At 39.3% G+C, this 23,593-nt stretch overlaps 2 protein-coding genes across 2 annotated transcripts in view; one reads left to right on the top strand and one right to left on the bottom strand.

The window, feature by feature from the left end:
* Positions 1-21,701, top strand: part of syn2b (synapsin IIb) — a 110,041-nt gene extending 88,340 nt beyond the window's left edge. The window contains exons 6-13 of the mRNA XM_085354299.1: positions 11,558-11,620; positions 12,801-12,943; positions 13,322-13,396; positions 14,146-14,248; positions 16,186-16,362; positions 17,426-17,492; positions 20,598-21,429; positions 21,548-21,701. Coding sequence (XP_085210425.1) covers positions 11,558-11,620; positions 12,801-12,943; positions 13,322-13,396; positions 14,146-14,248; positions 16,186-16,362; positions 17,426-17,492; positions 20,598-21,429; positions 21,548-21,701 — 1,614 coding nt within the window. The remainder of the gene's footprint in view (positions 1-11,557; positions 11,621-12,800; positions 12,944-13,321; positions 13,397-14,145; positions 14,249-16,185; positions 16,363-17,425; positions 17,493-20,597; positions 21,430-21,547) is intronic.
* LOC146632349 (metalloproteinase inhibitor 4-like) lies at positions 1,237-10,570 on the bottom strand. The gene is made up of 5 exons (XM_085354298.1): positions 10,432-10,570; positions 3,301-3,398; positions 2,583-2,697; positions 2,071-2,195; positions 1,237-1,726 (listed from the first exon to the last, which is right to left on the bottom strand). Exons 1-5 carry the CDS (start codon positions 10,568-10,570, stop codon positions 1,529-1,531), a joined length of 675 nt encoding a protein of 224 aa, XP_085210424.1. The 3' UTR covers positions 1,237-1,528.
* Positions 21,702-23,593: the final 1,892 nt, after the last annotated feature.

Consider the following 23,593-nt stretch of genomic DNA (forward strand, 5'->3'; position numbering starts at 1 on the left):
GTAATTTTAACTGTTAATTATTGTTCATTCAAGGTTGTCAGCTATTTCTCTTTTTTGCTGGTTTTGTCAATTTTGAGATGAATCCACTTCCTCTTACTTTTTTACTTTTGTTTTAGGTGAATTGAGCCTTGTCTTGTTAAATCATTTCCTCTATGCAGAGGGGGGCAGGCTTGGCTTCTACAGACGGCAGTGCAGTTGTTAAAGCGCTGGATTAGATTTTTTGGCACAGGAAATAGTACAACCAATGAAACTAAACACACAAAAACACAAGAGAAGAATCTATATGCTATAAGAACAAATATTGTTAGCATTTAAAATGTTAATTGTCACAAAATACAATATTTACAGTCTCATAAATTTGAGGGGGAAAAACTGTGATTAAGGTGAACGAGACTCGTAGTGTATATATAATTCCTGCATCAGATTTAGTAAAAATATAATTAATTCGAGAATGTCAGTGGTGCTTTGCGGCCTGTATACCGTACTATGAAAAGGTTTTAGGCACTTTGATTTATTATGCATTACACAATGCCATTTTTATGGGGCCCAAATTCAGTATGCAGCATGAAACAAAATAAAGAAGCATCGTTAGAAGAACAAAGAGTCCTGCAACAGATGGTATGGTCCCCATAGAGCCTTGGAGTCTGAATCATGGAGTCTGAATGGGTTTACATTAAGTGACAAAAGCAATGGAGACAGGCTAAATCCAGCAGAACATTGGAAAAATACTCAGAAACACTTAGAACTGTACTGAGGTTACCACTGAAAAGTACACTAACATACAGGCACCCTTTGCCTTGGATTTACATGCGGAAACATTGCCCACACCAGATATGGATCAATTCATAAAAATGTAAAAATAAAAATAATTTTTTATTGTAGACTTTTGAAAGAGACTTTCAGTTTTTTAGTGCCTAAACCTTCCACACAGATTTGTATATACTGTGTACTTTTATTTGTATTGACAGTTAGCAGATACTATTTAAAGATATTCACTCCCAGGAGGTGTGAAGGAAAAAGAGGGGAAAGGAAAGCTGCTGCAGTGGGTCTGGAATTGGTTCAGAAAAGGTTGCGACAGCTTCCTTCTATTATTTATTTACCATTTTTGTTTCCTGATATAACTTTGTCTTATTTTTGCAGCAAATGAACACCTTTATGCTTCATACTTCATGCATAAACAAATGTAAGGCCTTGTATAATTTTATTCATTTGCCTTCAAGTAAAAAAACGGTCTAGATCAAATGATGAGTCTAATCTGGCGTGAGAGAAAGAAGATGATTCACTGGAGTGCTGCAGTTTGGACAGATTTTCCAAGATTTACTGTAACAACCACTCAAAGCTCACGGTTACATTATGCTCCCTCAGATTTAATATTCGCCCAAATTTTTTTTTAATGAAATCAGTTGCTGTTTTCAACCCCAGATCTGATCTACATAAGCCAAAGCAGGGTTTTGTTTTTTCGTTTTTTGTTTTTTTCATGAGGCATATTGGGAAACATATTGAGTAAAATGAATCTCAGAATTACAGGTCAAGGGTCAGTCATGTCAAAGAAGTCTTTCTCAGATGGAGGCCCACCCCGGTACCAGCTACAGCTTGTGTCAGAGCGGCGGATGCAAGCGTACTGCCGAGCCTGCTCGCCGTTTAGGCTGTTATCCAGCAGCCAGTCAGTCCACAAGCACTCGTTTTCTCCTGTAGATGCACACGGCACTGTGTAACAGGTGTTGATCTAAGAAGAAGAGAAGAATAATCGATTCGTCATCTCATCTCTCATCTCATCATTTATTAGTGAAGTAGGTCTCCCGTGTATTATGGATTACAGTTATGCAAAGGTTGGAAGAGAAAACAATGTTCACACATTTTAGACAAAATAAAAACAAACAATTTTTTTTTGAATATAGAGAGACGGAAAAGAGGCAAAGCAGCAGGAACAGATGAGAAGAGTGGCCTTTCTGCTGTAACAGCTGTTACACTGTTTCTTTAGTCTAAGCTCATGAAGACGTCTCTGACACAGACAGATGAGTGTGAGAATGATAAATATGTATGCATAGAGAATTGACAGTCCTTACTCACTCTGCATTCACAGCCCATCTGGTATCTATAGTTGAGATTCTTCTTTTGCGACACTGATAAGTTGTCCCAAGACTCTACCAGATCACACTGGCCAATAGAAATCCTCCCATCACTCCACATGCTCCCTGTTTGGTGACATCAGCATTTAGCCTTGCATTCAGTAGAATAGATTAAATAACTATTGCTGTGTCCAAAGGCCTCCATAAGAATCTTAATACTCCTAATGATAAACCAAATTTTTAAGAGCTTCATTGGTATACAGCTTTAACCTAGTGTTTTGGTTGATGATTGTCTCACCTTGTGGAATAAACCTTACACTGGGTGGTGGTCTAATGAATTTGTTTAGCGCTGTCCCCGGCAGACAGGAATCAGTCTCAGTGAAAATGAATAGTTTCACTCCCAAAAGAAAAGCCATTTAGGAAAATTTCTCTCTTTACTGATCACAGCACCAATGTACCAACTTGTTTTTTCTTTCAAAGCACAATATAAAAAAGTTTCATTGCATACTGTACCTGAGAGCAGATACCCTGCCTTATTGTTGGAGTCCAGCTTGACTCCACACAGCGATGAGAAAACTGGAGTGTACACATACTGGATATCCTTAGCCTTGTCAAAACCTTTGAACATCTAGATACAGATGAGAGGAAAAGAGCAGAAACGTTTTGTACTTTTTAAGAATGGGCTTGGCATAATGTAAATTTAATGCAGTACAGTATGTGCAGCAACAGTGTCGTGCAGGAGGAATAATAAAAGAACTCTAGGTTTCCAAATTACAGCAGCAGAGAACATCCTAGTGCTTAAAATCCAAATGTGCAAATGAAAGTGTTGCATATTTATAATGAGCAGACATTTTTATGAAGAGCAAATGTTAATCCTGTTCAGTAGTCATTATTAACACCATGAGGTCATGTGGAGATAGACATTTGGAACATTTCAGCTTGATTTTTTTTTCTCATTGCTCTAAAAATATTTGGACATTTTGCCTTTATTTGACAGTTAACACAGGGACAGGAAGCACTTAAAGACAGAGGGGAGTTTGATGTCAAACAAAGGTGGGAAATCAAACGGTGGATGTTATACTGTTATGTCTGTGCCATTGAGACATTTAACATGCATGATACATTTTACTTTATAGGGGGCAGGCTATATGTAGCTCCACATAAACCACACAGTTTAAAAAGGGAGGGGGGGGGGGGGAAATGGATATGTGTGCATGACCAGGGCTCTCACCTTGATCATTTTTATTTCGTATTGGATCATCTTCATGTAAGGTGAGGAGCTGTTGCTAGGCGACACAATCTTCTCTCCAGATATCTTGGCTCTTATCACTGTTTGGGAAACACAGAAAAAAACAAGGATTAGGATCCTGCAAGTAAATCCAAGATAAGATAAGAACATTGTTTGCATACAAGAAACAATGAAAAACCTGTGCAGATAGATAGATAGATAGATAGATAGATAGATAGATAGATAGATAGATAGATAGATAGATAGATAGATAGATAGATAGATAGATAGATAGATAGATAGATAGATAGATAGATAGATAGATAGATGGATGCATGTCCTCTCAGTAGTGATACAGGATGTGTCCTCCTCTCCTCTGGGAGGGAAATCAAAACCCACATGGAATAACAAGTAGCTCTCTGCTTGATCACTCCCATTAACTACCAAGTCCTCTCCACAAGCACATACTGTATGTGAAGTATGAGTATATACTTCACTGTGCATACACACACAGCACATTTTAATGTTACAACCTCTGAGAATATTAATCATAATCAAAACATTATTAACACTGATTACTTTAAGCAACCTGACCCGAATATTAGAGGCTTTATGTATACTGAGCTATTTTTCTCTTCCACCAAGCACATTGAATCTACATTTTTAGACATAGGCAAGGGCTGTAATGATGACTGACAAATTAATTTCACTGTTAGATGTTTCTTTTTCAGACTGATAACATACTGGTAAGGCAATCAATCAAAGAGAACTGACTTTATTATTATACATCTGAGGTTCAATTTAATGAAAAGTGAAAAGCAGTGGCATCACAGAAAAATGTATGTGACAGCTACTTATAAGAAAGTGAGTTAAAAACATGCATGGAGTGTTTCTTTTCTTTTACCATAATCGACAAGTGCTACCACGTTCAGATTACTAGATTACTGCTTACATTAGTAACACGGTGTTAAAGTTTGTAATATGTTATGGTTGCATTTCACATTACATTAAAAACTGGCCTGTCAGTGACTAATGAATCTCCAGCAGAATGAGGCGTCTATATGAGCTAATTCTCACCCTCAACACATTGTAATGGGTTTTTTTCAACATGCAGCGCAGTATGATGGACTTTTTGTTTGGAATTCCCTTCATGTTTGAAGGTAAATGTGCTCTGTAATAGCACTAAAATCCACTTAATTTGCTGTAACAAGTTTGGCGTTGTAACATTTCAAAAGGGTGAATTTTAACCCTGGTCACGAATAAGCCTTTCATAAGCCGAACTATGTAGCTTGTGTGGCTAAATGCCGTATATATAGCCATATCAGAGGGAAAATCAGTGCAGGTATTACAGTAAAAACACTTCTTTTTGAAAGCAGTTGGGTCACAGTTTTATACACATGCAAAGTCTCGATAAACATGTCCATCAATGCCTCATCAAGCAACTTGTAATAAAAAATCTTTACCAAACTAACATGATAAAACTAAGGATATTTCCTCTGTATTTTTATTTTATTTTCGGTAACTAAATTGTTATTTTTCACTTCTCGTTTTAGTTTTTAGTTTAGTTTTCATTAACTATAACAATCTTGCCCTGAATGTATGAGTGATAAAGGCGTACCCACTACACCAGTATGTAAAGAGTTGTGTTGTTTTATCAGACAGAATAATATTGACCAAATACACTGGGTATTTCTTGTCCTAAAAGCATTTGTGCTTTTTCTCTGTGAAGATATTCTGCATGATGGATAATATCCTATATAATGAGGATATAATATAAAATATCCTTTAATGAATTCCCTGTAAATTCATCTCCCACATCTATTCTCTGTAAAAGCAGGAGTACAGTCCCTTGTAGTGCAATGGTGAAAGAGAGGGGGGAAAGGAGCCAGAAGTGAATTGAGTAACCTTTGTGAAATCATGAAAGAGAGAGAAAAGTAACAGTGTTAGGGAGAGGGAGTGAAAGTGTGAACCTCACTCTCGCACACAGCTAAGCAAACGTCCTCGCTTGTTTTTTCTTTTCGCTCGACACATAACTGTGCCACGGTTTTGTGTGCTGGTAAGAGGAGGAGGAGCTCAGCATGTTCTGTGAAATTGGCTCAGGAGAAATAAAGACTTTTTTTTTGTTCATCAAACACACAAGTGGAAAGATGGGCAGGCAGACAAATATGTGCGAATCCGTATAACGCTTTAATCGTTACACTGCTTGCAGCAAAAGAGCTGATCAAGGAACCTTCATACATTACCTTATAGAAAATGTCAGGGAGCATGACTGTAGATGCCTCTATGCTATTTGATATTCTTCATTGTTACACTGCATAATTCATAACCGGAGGCTCAGATTCGGTGTGGTAATACATTTGAAAGCATTAGACTTGCAGCCATGCAGTAGTTTTCTTGGGAATAGCTGCTGTAGTTGATAACTTGATCATCTTGGCATTATCCAAAACTTTACAGTGACCACGTTCTCTGTAGTACCTTACCTTACAGTCTGACCCCTACAAAGACACACCTGCCCATTAACCCACCTACTGTGTATACACACATGCAGCTGCAACCTCAAAAAATGTCAGCAGAGTTTGGTTTGATTAATTAGCTGTATTTGTTTAAGTAGGCACTGTCAAAGCTTGAGCTGTAGACGACTACATCTACAGCTACTACTGAATCTTTTCACTTTCTATCTATTATATTTGATCAAAGTTGTTCTTTTTTTTCATAATATCAAGTTAGTACATTGAATGTGGCACTAGTAAAATAATAGGTTGTACGAAAGGTTAATGTAAAAAGTTTGATGTGTTTAACATTCTGAAAGGATACATTATAACCGAGCTCACAGGGTATTAGGAGACCTGTTACTTTTGATACTAAAATACATTTTGAAGCTGATATTTTTGTATTTCAGCTCAAATATCTGTATGCAAGATTACAGTATTATTTAGTTAATATTTTATGTATTTAGTTAATAATTTAGCTTAGGTATGTGAAGCTAAATCATTATAGATTAAGGATTTTTTTAAAATTCTGGTTACCGCACAGGAGCCGGTGTATATATGTATATATTCTTGCATGAATTTATTTTCATAAGAATCTTTCAAGGATTTCTCAGTCCTGCTCTATTGTGATGTAAAGTGTGTGCATGGTGGTACACACACACACACACACACACACACACACACACACACACACACAAAGAAACATGTCTCAAGATAGACAAAGTACTTTGGAAAATTAGCTGTCACTCTGTGTGCCGTATTAATGGTCAGCAGTATACCACGGAATAGATATGTTCTGTGGAAAGATCAAAGAATTTGCAGTCTTGGCTTTGGTCGTGTGTCAGTGCCAAAATAGAATCTATAGCTAACCAGCCAGGTTGGTGATTTTGATCTTTAATTGAGGAACTATTGGTTGGGTAAGGAAAAGAAAAATTCTATTGGATTTGCAAGAAGCCATAACATTTTTTGGAAAGTGCATTCCATGAGATATACTTAAGAAATTGTCTATAATAATAAGTGAATTGCAAAACCTTCCAAAACAGTTGTCTTGGCCTAGATTATCTGAAATGTTTACCCCCACACCCCCACCCCGTCTTTGAAGTGTACACGCTGGGTTACCAGCTAATTTCAGTTACTGCAGCTGTGTTATGAACGGGAATAAGGACAGGCACGCCTGCTGAGTGAAAGTAGCTGTGCATCTGCCCCACAGTTTCATAACCAAAGAGAAATATTGCAAACTTGTACCATGAGAACCTATCTGTAGTAAGTAACTTCCCCCTCCAAGATGAATCGGCACCCTTGTCATGCTCACAAAGCTGGACTGTCAGTGGGCTTTCACACTGATATTGTTAGTATGCAGACCATTAGACCAAGCCTATAGACATGGAAATGAAGTGGGGAGAGACTGGGGAAAGAGAGAGAGCGAGAGAGATGGAGTAGGCTGAGTTGGCATGGCTTGGCCTCTGTCCAACAAACAGACACTCGCATGCACACAATGTCAAATACACAAACATGGCCAGGGAACCGTCCAAGGTTTGTCCAGATGGGATATTACTCAGATGTTGAGCTTTATTCAAAGAGCTCATCGACTCTGACAGCACTGTCAGGTCAGCTAAAGGACACCACCAGCCTACTCTTAGAAAGCAACCAAGGATGGCCTCAGGTGCCACCAAGTGAAACACGTTTTTTTATTTCGATTTTGAGTCTCCTTTTTTGTTATGCATCGGTCCAGAAAATTATATCCTATCTGAAAAAGGCCCAGTATCCATATCCATTAAGAGACAGGCACATACTTTTGGAACTAAAAACTTGCCACAGTTCAAAAGAATTTTCAATTATCTTTAGTAATTCTTCTGAATTTATGCACAACTTATGTAAAAGGTTTTTCATGTGATACAACCTTTGTAAGAGTTCACGCAATAAGTGTGTGCTGAGTTGGAGTTTCATCTGGGCTCATTTTTATCATTTATTTTTACTTACTGTTTACATTATACACCTATTGTCAATGCCACTAAATATTACATGACTTTAAAATATAGCTATGGTGCTATGGTACCAAGGTGCGGACGATCTCTTTGGGGACATATGCCATTTAGCCTTTTTTCACCGCTCTAAATCTAGAATTTGTATTGATCAATTTTGTTTTGTTTCTGTTCTGACCCATGGTTAGATTATTCACTGTATGTTAAAACTCGATGTAACTACCAGCAGGGGGAGACAGTTGGAGTTTTGCCTGGGTGGCTCCACAGTGTAGTTAAGTGAAAAATTCCTGGTTTGATCCTGGAGGAGACAAAAATCCCTTTGGTACAGAGTCAAAAAGGGCATCAGCCTTAAAAAAAAAGAAAAAAGAAAACCACGTGACACTGCGGTGACCCCTTGTGAATAAGCAGCCAAAAGTAACTTGTTTTTATATAGAAGCCAATGGAAAAATGACCTTTGACCTCTGCCCCAATGTTTTTGTCAAATAAGTGTCCAGATCAAAGCTAAGCTCCCCTCACGAGGTGCAGTGCTGGGAAAAAGTACTTTTACCTTTCCTGATTTTTTTTCCCTTTTTTTTAAATTGTCACACTTAAATGGATCAGATCATTGTCTTAATAATAGACAAAGTGAACCCAAGTAAATACAAAATACAGTTTTTAAATGATCATTTCAAGGGGGGAAAGCTATTCTACCTGGCTCTGTGTGAAAAAAGTAATTGCCCCCCTAAACTTAATAGCAAGATTGTGCCATCAAAGTGTTTGTGATAACTGACAATGATGGCAATCTTTCACATCACTGTGGAAATATTTTGGCCCACTCTTCCTTGCAGAACTAATTTAATTCAGCCGTCACTGTTAAAGGTCATGCCAACGCATCTCAATCTGATTTAAGTCCAGACTTTAATAGCTTGGATAGCAATTTTCCCCACAATAAACAAAATCACCATGTAAAAACTAGATTTTGTCATTATTTGGGTTATCTTTGTGTGTATTAAAATTTGATTATCTAAAACATTTAAATGACAAAACAATGCAAAAAAAAAAAAACAACCAAAAAAACCCCAAAGCAACCAAATTATCTTTCACTGAATTGTATATTTATTTAAAACTGTGTACTTTTTTCTCAGTAGATTTTTGTTCGTTTCAGTTTTGTTGTAATCAGTAAAAGGATAAGGTAAAAATATTCTTGTCTACAAACTGCCCCTTTCTACAGAGTCCAATCTAAACACCCTGCAGATGGTGAGGTTTTGTCACAGTTTTCATCTTAGAACTATTTTTCAAAGGTTTTGCTGGATAGTTTCATGTCTAATCGACTACAACAGGAGTATTTTGTTTTTGTTTTTTTAATAAAAGGCCTACATTATGTCTGACAAGTCTCCACTATGTGAGTAATTGGTGTCCTTCAGTTGCTCTGTCAGATCTGCAACATGCTCAACAAGTCCAGGTTCAAAATATAAAGATAGCAACAGCAATAATGCTCGGTTCAAGGTGTCTCAGTGTGACTTCGCTAATCAGTGGCTGATGTCCATCTTCTGTTTACATTCTGTGGCTTATTGAATAAGCATACCTGGACAAGCAAATAAATGTGTGACAACTTAGCAGTAAGAAACCTGCTCTCTATAACCAATGATTAAAAAACAGGGCACAGCACCATGCAGCTGAAAACCAGAACATTCCAGCTTGAGATGTTATTCTGGTTAGTTCAGGTCCTCTACTAGTTTTCCTTTATAGTTTCAGGCTTTGAAGAAAGCTCAAAGAGCCAAATATTCATACTTGCAGAAATGTAATCTCAGCCATCAATGGCATGTGTCACATGTAAAATGCTGTCCTAAAAACCTTGCATTGAGATAACCAAGATCTAAATTGGCTGTTCACCTGGAGATTTTGAATACAGGTATTGCCTTTCATTTAACCCGGCCTTTGTTTTAAAAGCACTGTAGAGAAGTTGACCCTTTAAACCTAAAGGGATTTGCAGACCAACTAGAAAACATGACTAAAATAAAAGCAATTTCCTCTTCTCTCTCTCTGTCTCCCTCTCTCCTCTGCTGGAGTGTAACCTTTGACCAAAGCACATACTCCAGCTTTCCACACTCTGGAGCCAAGTACTCAAAGTCAGAGCAGAGTGTTGGTTTTGGCTTGTGCTTAGACAAGAAAGAACTGGATGACGGGGGCGTCGGGCAGAGAGACAGGCACACAGACAGACGGACGGACAGAAAGTAGGCCAGGACTTTTTTTTTTTTTTTAGGGGTTGTTTTTACGTGAGTGACAAAAGGAAGGCGCTAATTTCTTAAAACAGATAGCACACAAGGAAAAGTTCATGTTAAGAGAAAAACTGCATCCAAATCAACTTATTGAAATACTGCTATAAATATCAACCATGAAATTATGTTCAGATAACTCACGTTTTCTATGAATAATAATCATAATAATCAAAAAGGCCACAGTAGCTTAGCCATGAACCTCTATTGATTAGTTCTTGTAAAACTAATTTTGCACTGTGGATTGATTTTTTCCCCCTAAAAGCATGTAATTAATCTGATCAGTAATCCAAATAATTAATTGGTTTGTCAATATGTAAGGACATTGTCCAGATTAAAATAAATAAATAAAGCATGCACCTATTTTCACACATATAACCTTGGTTATTCTAAATTTCAATAACTTACCAATCTCAGCACTGCAAAAGAGCTGTTGTGGGTGTGCTGGGTGGCAGCTGCATCCCTCCACAACTTCCTCCAAGCCTGCACCAAGCAAAATGAGCACCCAAAGCCCCAGACACACACTCCGCTCCTGGGACACGGCCATGATGACTCTGGCTACCTCTGACCGCTCCACCACTTGATGAAAGCTCGGCAACCTCTTGTGATCCTGTTAAGTTCCCCTGGAAGAAAGTCGGGTGGGCAGTCAGCAAGAGGGCAGGGTGATAGATAAGACGGTGGGGTCGAAGTGGTAAGATGAGCTCTGCTGAGCCGAAAGGCAGCTATGGATAGAAATGTTTTCATAAGTTTAAAGTAAACCTATGAATTCAAGCTGCAGTGAAGGGAAGGGAAGGCTGCTGCTACTGTTGCTGCTGCTGCCACTGCTCTCTTTTCTCTTCTCCTCTCTCCCTCTCTGTAGACAATACGCAGAGGAACTTACAATAGTTGGATCCCCTCACACTCTGGTCTTGAATGCTGAGAGGGTCGCACACAGGGAGCCTCTTATGTGCTCAACAATTTAGGGACAGCCTCCTCTAACGCAAGAAGAAAAACTACCATCCTTTGGCTCTTCTTCTGCCCTCTTTTGATGTCCTCACTCTCCTCCCATAGGCTGGCATAGGTCTCATTCACTTAGTCATAGTTTCATGTTTCATGTAATCACATCCACTTGGGAGATTAGGTTTGGTTTTTGGATTTTGTTTACAGAGCTGCAGTGGATCTGTGTACATACACGATTCCCGGAGGATGAGTCCCGCTGATTTTGGTGGTTCCCTGACTTGTCCTCTAGCACCACCATGAGCATCACATGTTAGGATTTTGCTGAAATAAAGACACATTTCTTTGTTATTTTTGCACAGTGTTCATGTGACTTTCATAAGATGTTTATTGGCATTATTTGAGGATGAATTTTACTGACTTTGATTTGAGTTTTTGTTTATTGCAGCAGTTTTACTGCCTTACTAATAACGACCACTGCTAAAGGGGCCTCTTATTTTTCACTGCAGGATTTTCCAGTTTGTTATTATAACTAACATAAGTTGTCATTATGCTTCTTCATCATTATTTATCCATCAGTTATACTGTTTATTTGCAGATTACAACACCAAGCTTCCCAGTGGTGGTGAAGATTGGACATGCTCACTCTGGAATGGGAAAGGTAATTGGTTTATTTATTTACCAACTGACATATATACAGTTAGATTAACCATTTAACCACACCTGCTTTACTTAAACTTTAGCTACCATTCAAAGATATGTGGGGATCGACTATTACAGCCAGGAAATAGTTTTGGCTCTGTGAATGGAGGACAAATCATGTGGCTATTATAGTAGTTAGCTTAGATGGTTAAATGGTAACCATAAAGCACCACTACATCTAGAATCACATTTATTATACTTGTTAGTGCTTTTGCTGGCATACGCGTGCACTTAATAGCCTTCTCCCATCCTCTGCTTCCATCTTAGATGTCTTTCTTTATCCCTTTCCTCCTATCAGTTCATCATTTTTATTCTCTCTTCCCTTTTACATTTTGTCCAAACATTGTGCTGTTATTGATTGACAACTGTGTTAATATTTTCTGGCTGAAATCAGAGTGGAGCGTTTCTACCGCTCCTGATCGATCCACCACACATCATTCCCCTGAACTGCTCAGTTCAATAAGCCATTTTCACACATGCACTGCACATTAAATGGAGAAGCTTTATGTGAGAAAGCAAACGTCTTAACCGGTCAGATTGGACATTAGATTGATTGATCGATTTAACACTGTTAACCAATGTTTGATGGCCAGTTGAACCAATGTTAGAATCAAGCAAGTCAAACATTGTCCAGACAGTTTGCAGCAACTGCATTGTCAATCGGCTTTGAACACAGCCAGTCAACTTCATGAGTATGTCCAGTAGTGATGATGCATTTGTTTTTAAACAAGCTTGTGTTCTACATTTGAGAAACGGCAACTTAAAGCACTGTCCTGACCTGACTCTCCTGACATTGTGATCCATGTAGTGCCACTCTGTGCTGGGTTACCCTTATTCATTAAATATAATTTATTGTGACACAAGAAGGTATTATTTGTGTATTACAACCGAGTTACAGGAGCTCAACAACCACTCATCCTTGAAAATGTTCTACCCACACGTACCATCACTGTCCTTCCGGTCTTAAAAGTAAAGCCAATGGAGAAGCGCTTTAACCTGCACTTTTTCTATTTACCAGCAGGGGGTGAAATGTACATTGGTGGCATTTGCGTGACAAATTGTAAGACTGGGTGCATTTTGAGAGTCTTTCTTTATTTGAATAAATAAATTAAGTATTTATATGTTTTACTCCACTGTAGGTTAAGGTGGACAATGTGAGCGACTTCCAGGACATTGCAAGTGTGGTGGCCATCACTCAGACTTACTGTACTACAGAGCCATTCGTAGACGCCAAGTACGACATCAGGGTCCAGAAAATTGGCACGGACTACAAAGCCTACATGTAAGTGTGCTGTCCTTGTGCGTCATTTGGATTTAGGGATGATATATTGTGCGTGCGCGCTCATGTACCAGCAGACAGAAATATAAATCTTGAAGTTTACCATACCACATCTCCATGTCTCATGTGCCTTTAGTTTAGAAAAAAACAAAGAGCATATGCTAGCATATGGTTATGAAACTGCCATTCAGACAGAGAACCTACAGCTCTGCTCTCTGCCTGACTGCAGTTAGTAGCTGAAGCCACAAACCTCCTGCTGCAAGGATGCTTACTTCTCTCTGTCTTTTATTGCCTGCATTTATAATATCTATACTGAAGGGCTGACTCTGTAATGAGGCTTTTACATAATAATTTAATGCACAATTTCCTCTCCTTTTCCAGGCGAACATCTATCTCTGGTAATTGGAAAAGCAACACTGGATCTGCCATGTTGGAACAAGTAGCCATGACTGACAAGTGAGCACCGCTTCCACATTAGTGATGCTCAGGCTGCCCTGATGTCACACACATCTCTCTTGTGTTTTACCACAGTTAGTCAGTGTACTCAGATTAATTCAGCTGAAAGCCGTTGACATTTTGTACCACAACTGTTTTCACATCATCTGCTCATGGGTGAAGCATGCATTTCAGCACAGTATTGAGAGCACAGGTATAGTAAGTCAAACTGTAAACAGTATCTAGTGCACTTTCAGCACCGTTATCTGTGTACAGCAGCCCTGGAACAAACATTATTATTCAAATATTATTTATAGAGTTGCAGTTGTCAAACAACTTTTAGCTCAGTTTTATGCAAGCTACCAGGGCTAGAACACTGGATTAGAGTACATTATCCTTCAGGTGAGTATTGATCCGTCTGTTTTGACCCTAGATTGACTGGAAGGAGTAAAGCAAGGAAAAAAACAGCACCTTCATAGGTTACAGCCTGGAGCTAGAGGGGCTCAAGAACGGGTTTGCCGTTGGGATCTAAGCCCAAACAACATTTCTGCTACACGCTGTGCTGAAGTGATAAATCAATACCACTGCTTAATTAGTGTGCAAGACTTTTCATTAACAATAAGGCAGGAAAGGTTCACCATCATCTCCCACCTCGTTTTGATACAGCAAAGAAAACAAGTTAACTACCTAATCTTGTTGCACATTGTCACCTATAGTCGCCTTTGACAGCTGTTAATAGGCCTAATTTGTCACGCTTTTCTTTGTGACAGGTTTAAACTGTGGGTCGATACCTGCTCAGAGATCTTTGGAGGACTGGATATCTGTGCTGTCAAAGCCATATGTGGCAAGGATGGAAACGACTACATTACAGAGGTGAGAAGGAAAGGAAGGGAAGGGAGGAGTAAAACTAAAGAACTCAAAAGGTTTTTAGACTTTTTCCTGCATCACTGTATTTATTGACTCTTGCGTTTTGTTTGGAAACTTTCACCACGTTGACATCAGCCTGTGGGAGCTGTGTTGCATAAGCATATTAAATTTAGCATGTCTGGCCCAATTTACACTACTGGGAGCAGAGATTGTCTGGCTGGGAATAAACTGATTCAGGTAACCTGAATGCACATTAAGGGTTTAATAGCTGATGTCTGGTGACACTCTGACGTGCATACATTACACAATTTGTGTCACTTTATGTTCATCTTTTACACCAGATTGCTCTGTCTTTGTGTTTCAAAACTTTACTATCTCTCTATTTCTCTTTCACCTCTGCCTTTCCAGTATTTTTTTTTTTTATCGCAAACTGGTTTTTATGTTTTGCAGCCTTTAGTCGTGATGACAGCAAAGTAGAAGTATAAATTTCTTCTGCTTAATGCTACCTTTTATGTAGAAAACATTTACATAAACCAAAACCATTAACACTCTTTTTAAAGTTTTTAAAGGCTATAAAGTATAAGAGCTTAGATTTAGTCCAGATTGGACAGATTGGAGGCGTCTGGCAGGATGACTGCACCAGATTCTCAATGTTCAGGCTGAGATAGAGCCATGATCAAGAGAAGCTGACATAGAAAGAGGTTACAATAAAGTATGAGGAGCTTTGAAAATTGGTTTTCTGGCTGTATTGGTTCTCTTAAAGTTGGGTAGTTAGGGCACTTCAGTGTGGCAGGTTAAGCTTCAGAAACTGATGGGAGTATGTTTGAACCCAAAGGCAGAGAACTGACACAAAAAGAAAAAGTATGAGCTGCAAATAATTGGAGGGACTCAGACTATCGCAGCAACACTACTACCAAGCTGTTGAAAAAAAGGTAGAATTCAGGAGTACAAGGCCAAAGATGAAATGTTTAGTGACCAGCAGCTTGACAAGCTTGGGTTTGTAGGGCAGAAACTAAAGTGCTCTAGAAAGAGCTGCTTCTCCGTGGAATAATTTTAGCAGTAAGTACAGAGCATCTTAATTATGTAGGTCATTGCAGCTTGCTCATTTATGGGTCAGTTCTTATCAAAATTGTGATAACTGGCCACGAAAAGATGGAACAATATGGTAAGCACACTTCAGATATGGTAAAACACAGCCTGCTTTGTGAAAGTCAATAAAGAAGCCAGAACAGACAAACCAACTCGATGTTTCTAGACGGCAGCTAATCAACTTATAGAAAGAGTAGAGCAAAAGCTGAAGTAGTCTAACAGCTAAGAGTGTGTTTGTGATAAACAGATTAGACAGATGGAGGGGGAGATATGGTGACAGTTTTAAAATAACAGGATTATGTAGTGATGATTCAGACAAGATGTGTTTGTGGAAATAACTGTATGACTAAAAATGATAAAAAAGAGACCATGCATCAGAGAGAGCACAGGGAAATTATCCTGGAGCCGACATGACACAAAAGGCTTGTCATCCATCCCATTTAAGCTTTGAAAAAACTTGACAGTCATAAAACTGTGTACTATTTAAACTGAAAGCAGATTTCATACTGAAACTGAAAAAATAGGAAACAAATAACAAAAACATACCTCCACAGTTCCCATGAGTCACTTTTTATAATGATGTAAAACTGAGGGCAGTTTTTGCTCATTAAAAGACAAAATCCTGTAATGGTGTGGGTGTGTTTTGTTTCTGTTTTATTTTTTTATGTTGTCTTTTTTTATGATTTCAAACTACACTTTCCCTGCAATTGGAGAAATATAACAGAATCACCTAGATACTCTGTTCAGACCGCTGTGCTGTTTAACCTCCTTTTTTCTTCAATGTCCTGACTTTGTTAGCCAGTCATAGTTCGTACATCTTCTCATCTCTCACATTGTTGTCTCCTGTTATCCAGGTTGTGGGTTCATCTATGCAGCTGATTGGCGATCACCAGGCAGAGGACCGCCAGCTCATTTCAGAGGTGGTGCTGGCTAAGATGAACCAAGCACTGGCCTCCAGGTCATCTAGCGTTTCCCGCTCACCAACGCGCTCCCCTCAAAGCCAAAAGCCAGCTACTGTGCAGCCCCAACAGGTGAAGCCTTTAATATGTTGCATTGTGTAGCATTTGTTCTACAAATACAAAAAAATTTGCACCGCTAGACCTCTTCCAGTGTGGCTGCTGTTTTAAAATCTCCCTGTGGAAATCATGTCCTGACCACTTAAAATTGTGCATCTACAAAGGATCCTGATGAATAACTTCAGGTTTAAAGATACTGTAAGCCTCTTTAGAAAAGTACATAGATGCTTCTGGTTATGCTCCCAACTGATGGACTCCTATAAAGGTTGCTATTTGGTCTCTGGGTTTGAGCTAGAGAATTCATTTTCATTACCAACGATAATATTTTAACATTAAAACTGGATCAGCTTTACAGAGATGGCTGATGTTTATATCTTAGAGAGCAAACATTGAAAGCATAGCAATCATAAATATGGCGGAATCAGGAAATCCACAATGTGATCTAAAAGTAGCAAGTGTTTCCAAGGTGCACAGGAAGCACCTACTGTAGTCCTTCACAACTCACTAGTGCATCCTTACCTTCGTTTTCCTTTATCCCCAACCATTTGGGGTAGATAGTTGCCCCTCACTGAGCCTGGTTCTGACGGAGGTTTCTTCCTGTTAAAAGGGAGTTTTTCCTTCCCAGCTTTGCCAGGTGCTTGCTTATAGGGGGTCGTCTGATTGTTGGGGTTTTCTCTGTATTATTTTAGGGTCTTTATCTTACAATATAAAGCGTCTTGCAGCTGTACTATTGCTGTATATACCGGAGCTAGGTAGTGTAGTGGTAGCACGACTCACCTTTGGAGTGGGAGTTGCAAGTTCGAGTCCCACGCATGAAGGGTCCTGGCTAGACCCTTCATGCTAAAAACCACAAATCCCTGGAATGGTGCGGCTGCAGCACGGACACAAAAGTTTTCACTGCAACTTGTACTCTTTATGATACTGAATGTGACAAATAATGAAAAAGCTTGCTGTTTTGTTTTGAGGCCACTGTTGTTGTGAAATTTAATTGTATATAATTTAATTTCCCTTTCTCGTTTTTTATTGCCTTGCCAACTCTTTTTTTTCATTGATCCCTTGTCTCCTCTCTGTCTACTAGACTGCTGCCCCTAAGGAAGGACTGGCTGATCCTAACAGGACTTCAAGCCAACGTCCTCAACCTCAAGGTTTCTGAACACTATTCACCAATGTAAAAGGGCTGCTGCTGTAGCATGTCTAGAAAACACTAACTAAATTCATCATTGAACAGTCCCCTTGCTAACATCACTTTCTGAGATGAAGTATCCACTAGCTGTTAACTTGAACATCTTCCTTATCAAACAAAGTACTGCCATCAGAAAGTAAACAGGTGGGAAATAAGTATTCAGTGCTTTCACATCGTTGTATTGGGACTTGATACTGTAACACATAGATGCCCGATCATCCAGTTTACCAGCGATCTGTTAATAGACCTGTTTGTTTTTTTCTGCCAAGAATTAGACAAGAAGACCAACAGTAATGTCTTCTCTGTACTGTAGATATGCAGCTACCATTAGCTTTGCCTGGGCATGGAAACTGGGAAAAACAGCTTACCTGGCAACCCGATCCACCAATAAACACCTTTAGAACTCACTGATTTGCACTTTGACGTCATGTGTTGCTCTGTGGCTTTCACAGGTTTTGTATTCATCAAAATTATGACACACATCTTGTCAAAATGGGAAACTTTGATCTGCTATGGTTTCTTTGGAAAGAGCCATGCTGGCTGTTTCCCCTGTTTCCAGGCTTTGTTTTTAGCCTACCTAATTACCTACTGAGTGTAGCTTCATGTTTACCGTATAGGTACAAGAGGCATATTCATCTTCTCATCTAACTCTTGGCAAGAAAATGAAGGAGTGCAGAAGAGTAGAAGCAGCTTGTATTTTGTAAGCATACTGATCCTTGTTCCTTGAACTCAACAGTTTCCTTCATTACTGCCTCAAACTAGTATATTGACATCATGGCTTCACTTCGGTGTTGACAGAAATGATTGGTGCACTAGTCTGGGTCCAAGAACAGCAAGAAGCCTCTTCTATCTGTCAAAGCTATGCCTTGCCTCTTTTTAACTTGCGGCATTCATTTATATTAACAAGCCAGTGTTGTCTGTTTTTAACTTGTGGCATTCACTTGAATTAACAAGCAAATGTATATTAAAATGCACTTAGCCAGCATGTTAAGTTTAATTGCAGATGTAATGTAAGTTTTCAAACGTGTGTGTGTGTGTGTGTGTGTGTGTGTGTGTGTGTGTGTGTGTGTGTGTGTGTGTGAGAGAGAGAGAGTGTGTGTGGTGGTGTTTGTGCTCAGGGCTGATGTTTTAAAACTAAGTGTGCCTACTAAACGCAGTGGTAAAACGCTACCCAAAGTGTTACATTAACAAAGCCATTAATGTTGGAGTTGTTGTGTTTGTCTTTGTGTGAATTTGGGTTTGCATGTTTGTTCATTGTGGTTTCTCATTTTTTGCATGGGTGTGGCAAATGCCTGTACTCCATGTGGTGGTTAAGATGTTGTAGAAATAGCTTTTTGTGTCTTATGTGAATTGATAGAGATAAATATGTGCCTATTGAGTGTTAAGATGTGCAAATCGGACTTCACTATATATGAATTATGCATTAATAACAATGCCATATGTGATACTAATTTAACACTGTGAAAACATGTGCACTTATTGGTGGATTAATGTTTTATTTTTATGTGTTCTTTAGTGAAAAGCAAAATAACTTACAGAGATTACCATCACTCTGCTTGTTAAATTTTGGCCAGCTCAATTGGGTTTCTGTGGTTTCTGCTTAAATCATTTTTATAATCTTTAAATTGCATTTTTATGCTAAATAAATTGATTTCCTTCTGGCTGAGCAACAAGATCTTGACTTTTTTTGTGAGTAGCTGATTAGAGTTTGTGTTTGGTTGTAAATAAGCCTCAACTGTTTTGTGTTATAATACTTGAAACAGGCAATCTGGCTTCATAAAGTGCAAAATATGATGTTTTTTTTCTCTCACAATTACAACACCTGATTAAATTAAGTTTTAAAAAAATTAGCATACTTTTCTTTGTCTGCATGATCATTCCTCATTTGCTTGGATCCAGACCATTGAATTGCTAATATTTGAACATCTGGCTATAGATTTGATGAAGATTTTGATTTTTAAACCTTTTCTAAATAAAGAGATTAAATAATATTTTTAATAATATAGCTAAAATCGTTTGCCACTTTCTGTACTTGCTTGACTGATGTGGCGAAAATCAATTATAATAGCGGTCAACAAAATATTAAGCAAATCTCTAAACACAATGTTCCCTAATTCTGGGTTTGTAGCCAAGCAAATTGTTATTGTGTCTCCCTTTATGAATTATGTTTGTACAAATTGTATTTTCTTTGGTTTTTATGCGTCGTGAGTCCCAAGCAACCATTGGGATGCTTTATGACAATCTGATCAAACGTAAGACTCGTGGCCAATTAGCTGCTTGACAGCAGTGACTCTCTGAGAACACATGGGATGAATTTTCATGAAGTTTTTGTAATGAGAAAAAATATATATAAATTCATAAGTCCATAAACAGGATTCTGTTTACATTTTTCAAGCTGTGTTCAAAGAGGCTTTATAATGTAATTTACATTCAGTAATTCTGTTTTGGAGAAAATGAATTCTGAACTGCTGGAAACTCATCCCTGCCCTGCCGCTTCTAGCTCAGCTTGTGTAATCACTTGGTTCTTTTGTGTTGCATGTCCCGCCACGTTGCTGCTTGTGTTTGGATCACTTGTTCTAAACCGGTATTTCTCCGTTAGCTCCTGACCTTTTGTTGTTTACTGTCTTTCTCCTCACCGTCAGTCTGATTCTTTCCTGCCACTGCCTGTTTTAATTAGCGCACTAGTGCTGGTCACTTGGCATGATAGGCGAATCACCGCACCTTCTTTTAACTGCTGTTCTGCCTCCCCCTGCTGGTCATTACAGCCAAAACATTCAGAGCCTGCTTTGCCCCAGTCTATTCTTGATAGATTAGTTAGATAGGATTTCTATGAATGTCTGGAATCATTTTGTGAATGGGCATGTTTAGATTCAAGCTCATTTTCTATGTCATGTTCTGCTTTGGTTTTTGGTGAGTGTTACAAATGCCTGGTTGTCTAACGCTGCACTAACAGTCTCTAGAGTTTAAATACTGATGCTTGTATGTTCTATTATTAACCCCCTTTTTGCATTTGGGTGTTGTATAGCAGTGGAAGTACAAGTTCATATAACTATATTTCATCTTTTAGGTGCACCAGTGAAAGCGCAGAGTGTGGACACATCATCAGAATCAGCTAAGAGAGCATCTGAACCAGTACCAAAGCCCAGCCAGGCTCAGAGACCTGGTCCAGGTCCAGCTCAGAAACCAGTTCAGGCTCAGAAACCAAGCCCAGTGCAGAAAGCTGCCTCAGTCACAAAACCACCAGTACCGAGGCCTCCACCAATGATGAGAGCCCCGTCTGTCACAAAGCCAACCCCAGATTCTGCTTCCACTTCAGCCCCAGCCAAAGCTTCACCATCATCCCCTGCAAAAGTACCGGCAGCTGCAGCTCCAGGCTCTCCACCAACCAAAGCAGCAGCCGCAGTTTCTGGCCCCGCTGCAGCCTCAGCTGCAGCTCAGGCTTCTCCCCCAGCCTCTCCTCCAACCACAGAGCAGCCCAAGCCCCAGCCTCAAGGCTCCCCATCCCCAGCACCTGGCAAACCAAAAGATCTTCCCCCCAAACCCACACCACCTGCAAAACCCATTCCTCCTATGCGCAGAAATTCCAAACCACAGCTCCAGCCTAAGCCACAAACCGCACCTCCTCCGAAAGCTTCGCCCACACCCCAGCCCACTGCCCAAGCACCAGCTCAGTCTTCAGATACAGCCTCGGTCTCTGCCCCAGCACAGGTTCCGTCCCCAGCCAAAGCCAGTCAGGTCCAACATAACATCCAGTCTCCAGCTAAGGCTCCAGTTCAAGTTAAGCCAGCTGCTGCTTCCCCGAACCCTGAGCCAGTCCCAGCTGAAGCAGCCGCAGCACCGGCTGAGGCCGAGGCAACAGTGGAAGAACAATCGCAGCAAAAGACTCACCCTCTTCTGAAGTAAGAGCTGAATTATCAACACGCTTATTTAAAGACATTCATTCATTCATTTGAATACAAATTCTCCTTTATCTGTCTTTTCTCGATTTCCCCCTCCTTTTCTCCATTCTCTTCCCAGTAAATCCCAGTCCCTGACCAATGCCTTCAACGCCTTCAGCGACTCTTCTTTCTTCCGCGGGGTCTCAAGCTCCGGAGGCGAAGGCCAGGAGGAGGCAAAGGCCGAGACCATTCGTAACCTTCGAAAGTCTTTCGCCAGCCTTTTCTCTGACTAGACACACCCTCCATTTACCATTGGCCAGTGATGACTTGATTGACATTAAATGTGAACCAGTCTGAGATTAAAGTTTGTGTGTTAACTGTACTGTATTCCCTCTGTCCCGGTCCCTCTTCTGCACCACTTTTAGCTTTCCTGTGTGAGTAACAGTGAGGCCTGCTGGGTAGGATGTTCCGTGAATGAACCCAGACTAATAGGTCTGAAGGAGTTAAGTCATTGATATAGAATATATTATGATATAGTAGAAAGAATAGAATAAAAAATTATTTTTTCCCAGCGCACACAAAGGAACAGAGTCTAAGGTATAATGAAAGTATAATATTAAAGACTACAGATGGAATGTACATAAGTTTATATACAGTATATAAATGCAGTATAAACACAACTATAATGGGAGAGAAGCCAATAATAATAAAAAAAGAAATCAGCAGCACTTTTTGATTAGCTTTGCAGTCAGTGACATAACTCTTTCATTCAGTAGCTGGATTTATACAAATGTTAATGTTCAGATATGACATTTGGTTTCTCCTACATTTGATGGTTTCCAGTGAATCGTTGTTGGTCAGCAAGTCAGTAAAAAGGGAAGAAGAAAAAAAAAGAGATACTTCTTTAAAAGATTTGTTCCTGTCTGTGTAAATCCAGCCGTTGTGTCTCTCTGGTCCTTGGCTACCGTCTACTGGGCTCGTCATTGCTGCCCCTTTTTGTCTATAAGCCTTGAAGTTCATTTATGTGTGCGTGTGTTTTAGGGGGGAGGGGGGGATATCTGTATGTTCATTTGTGTTCACTTGTTGTGCATGGCTCCTCCAAGTGTGTGACTTTTTGGAGCAAGTGAGAGCTCTATCAGTGTTAGACTTTGCCCTCCGTTGCCTCTCTCTCTCTCTCTCTCTCTCTAGATGTTGTAGCCTTATTGTGAACATGTTTTCAATTCACAGCTATGTGTGTTAGCTGTGCAGACCTGGGTCAATTGCATATTAAAATGCATTCATTCACTATGAAGCTTTGAGCATTGGAATCAGCGTGCCGCTGCTGTTTAGGAGGAGCACGGCTGGCGAGTAAATGAATGCATTTCACGTGGTAACTCATGTCTGTAGTTGTGACTGGTGATTTCTTGTTTCACCTCTGTGTAGATCTATCAACAGTATTGTACTTTGTTGATTATTCTCATGAAAAGACATTGAGACAGTAGTGCAATAACACCTCGACATGACTGTTGAGTGCTGTCACCCTATTATATTATCATACATACGGGATCTGTGTATGTGTTGAATACCTTACTCTTACATTCCCTTTAAGATTTCTTTCCATGGTGACTCTCCAGGTTGCTCTTTACGTGCAGTCAGCATCTGATCTGAGTACTATCACAACTGTTGGTGTTTCGTCCTTAGCCTTGTATGTATAGGTGCAATGAATTTTACGCAGCCTGGATTGAACCCTCTACCTTCACCGGTCATTTTTGGTTCAGTTGTTGCATTTCAAGAATGTACGCGTAAAAACAAATCCTACGACCTGCATATCAACCTGTCGGCTTATCCATTTCCATGACTATGTTGCAAGTAAACTTTGACATATTGTATTTGTCAGAAGTTTATTTATTTTTTTGTAATATATTTATTTATTTTTGAGGTTCCATATTTATGGTAAAGTATAAAATGTTTGTTTTATATTGTGTTTTTATTTGTAATGCAATCCTGCTTTGCATGATCTGGTGACTGGTTTTTTTTTCTGTACAGATAAAAGTTAATAAAGATGTGGTTCCATCATCCTACTGATTCACTGAGAGTCATGCCAGTGGCTGTGTCTTTTCTTTGAGTGTTTTCTTCACATGGGCACATCTATTTCACACTCATAAAGAAGTGTGGTGCATCTGTGTAAGCATATATGGCCTGGGAT

This window comes from Diplotaxodon limnothrissa, linkage group LG5 (genome assembly GCF_057381915.1).
Source record: "Diplotaxodon limnothrissa isolate DT_005_m linkage group LG5, D_limnothrissa_male_GT1.1, whole genome shotgun sequence".
Taxonomy (NCBI): Eukaryota; Metazoa; Chordata; class Actinopteri; order Cichliformes; family Cichlidae; genus Diplotaxodon; species Diplotaxodon limnothrissa.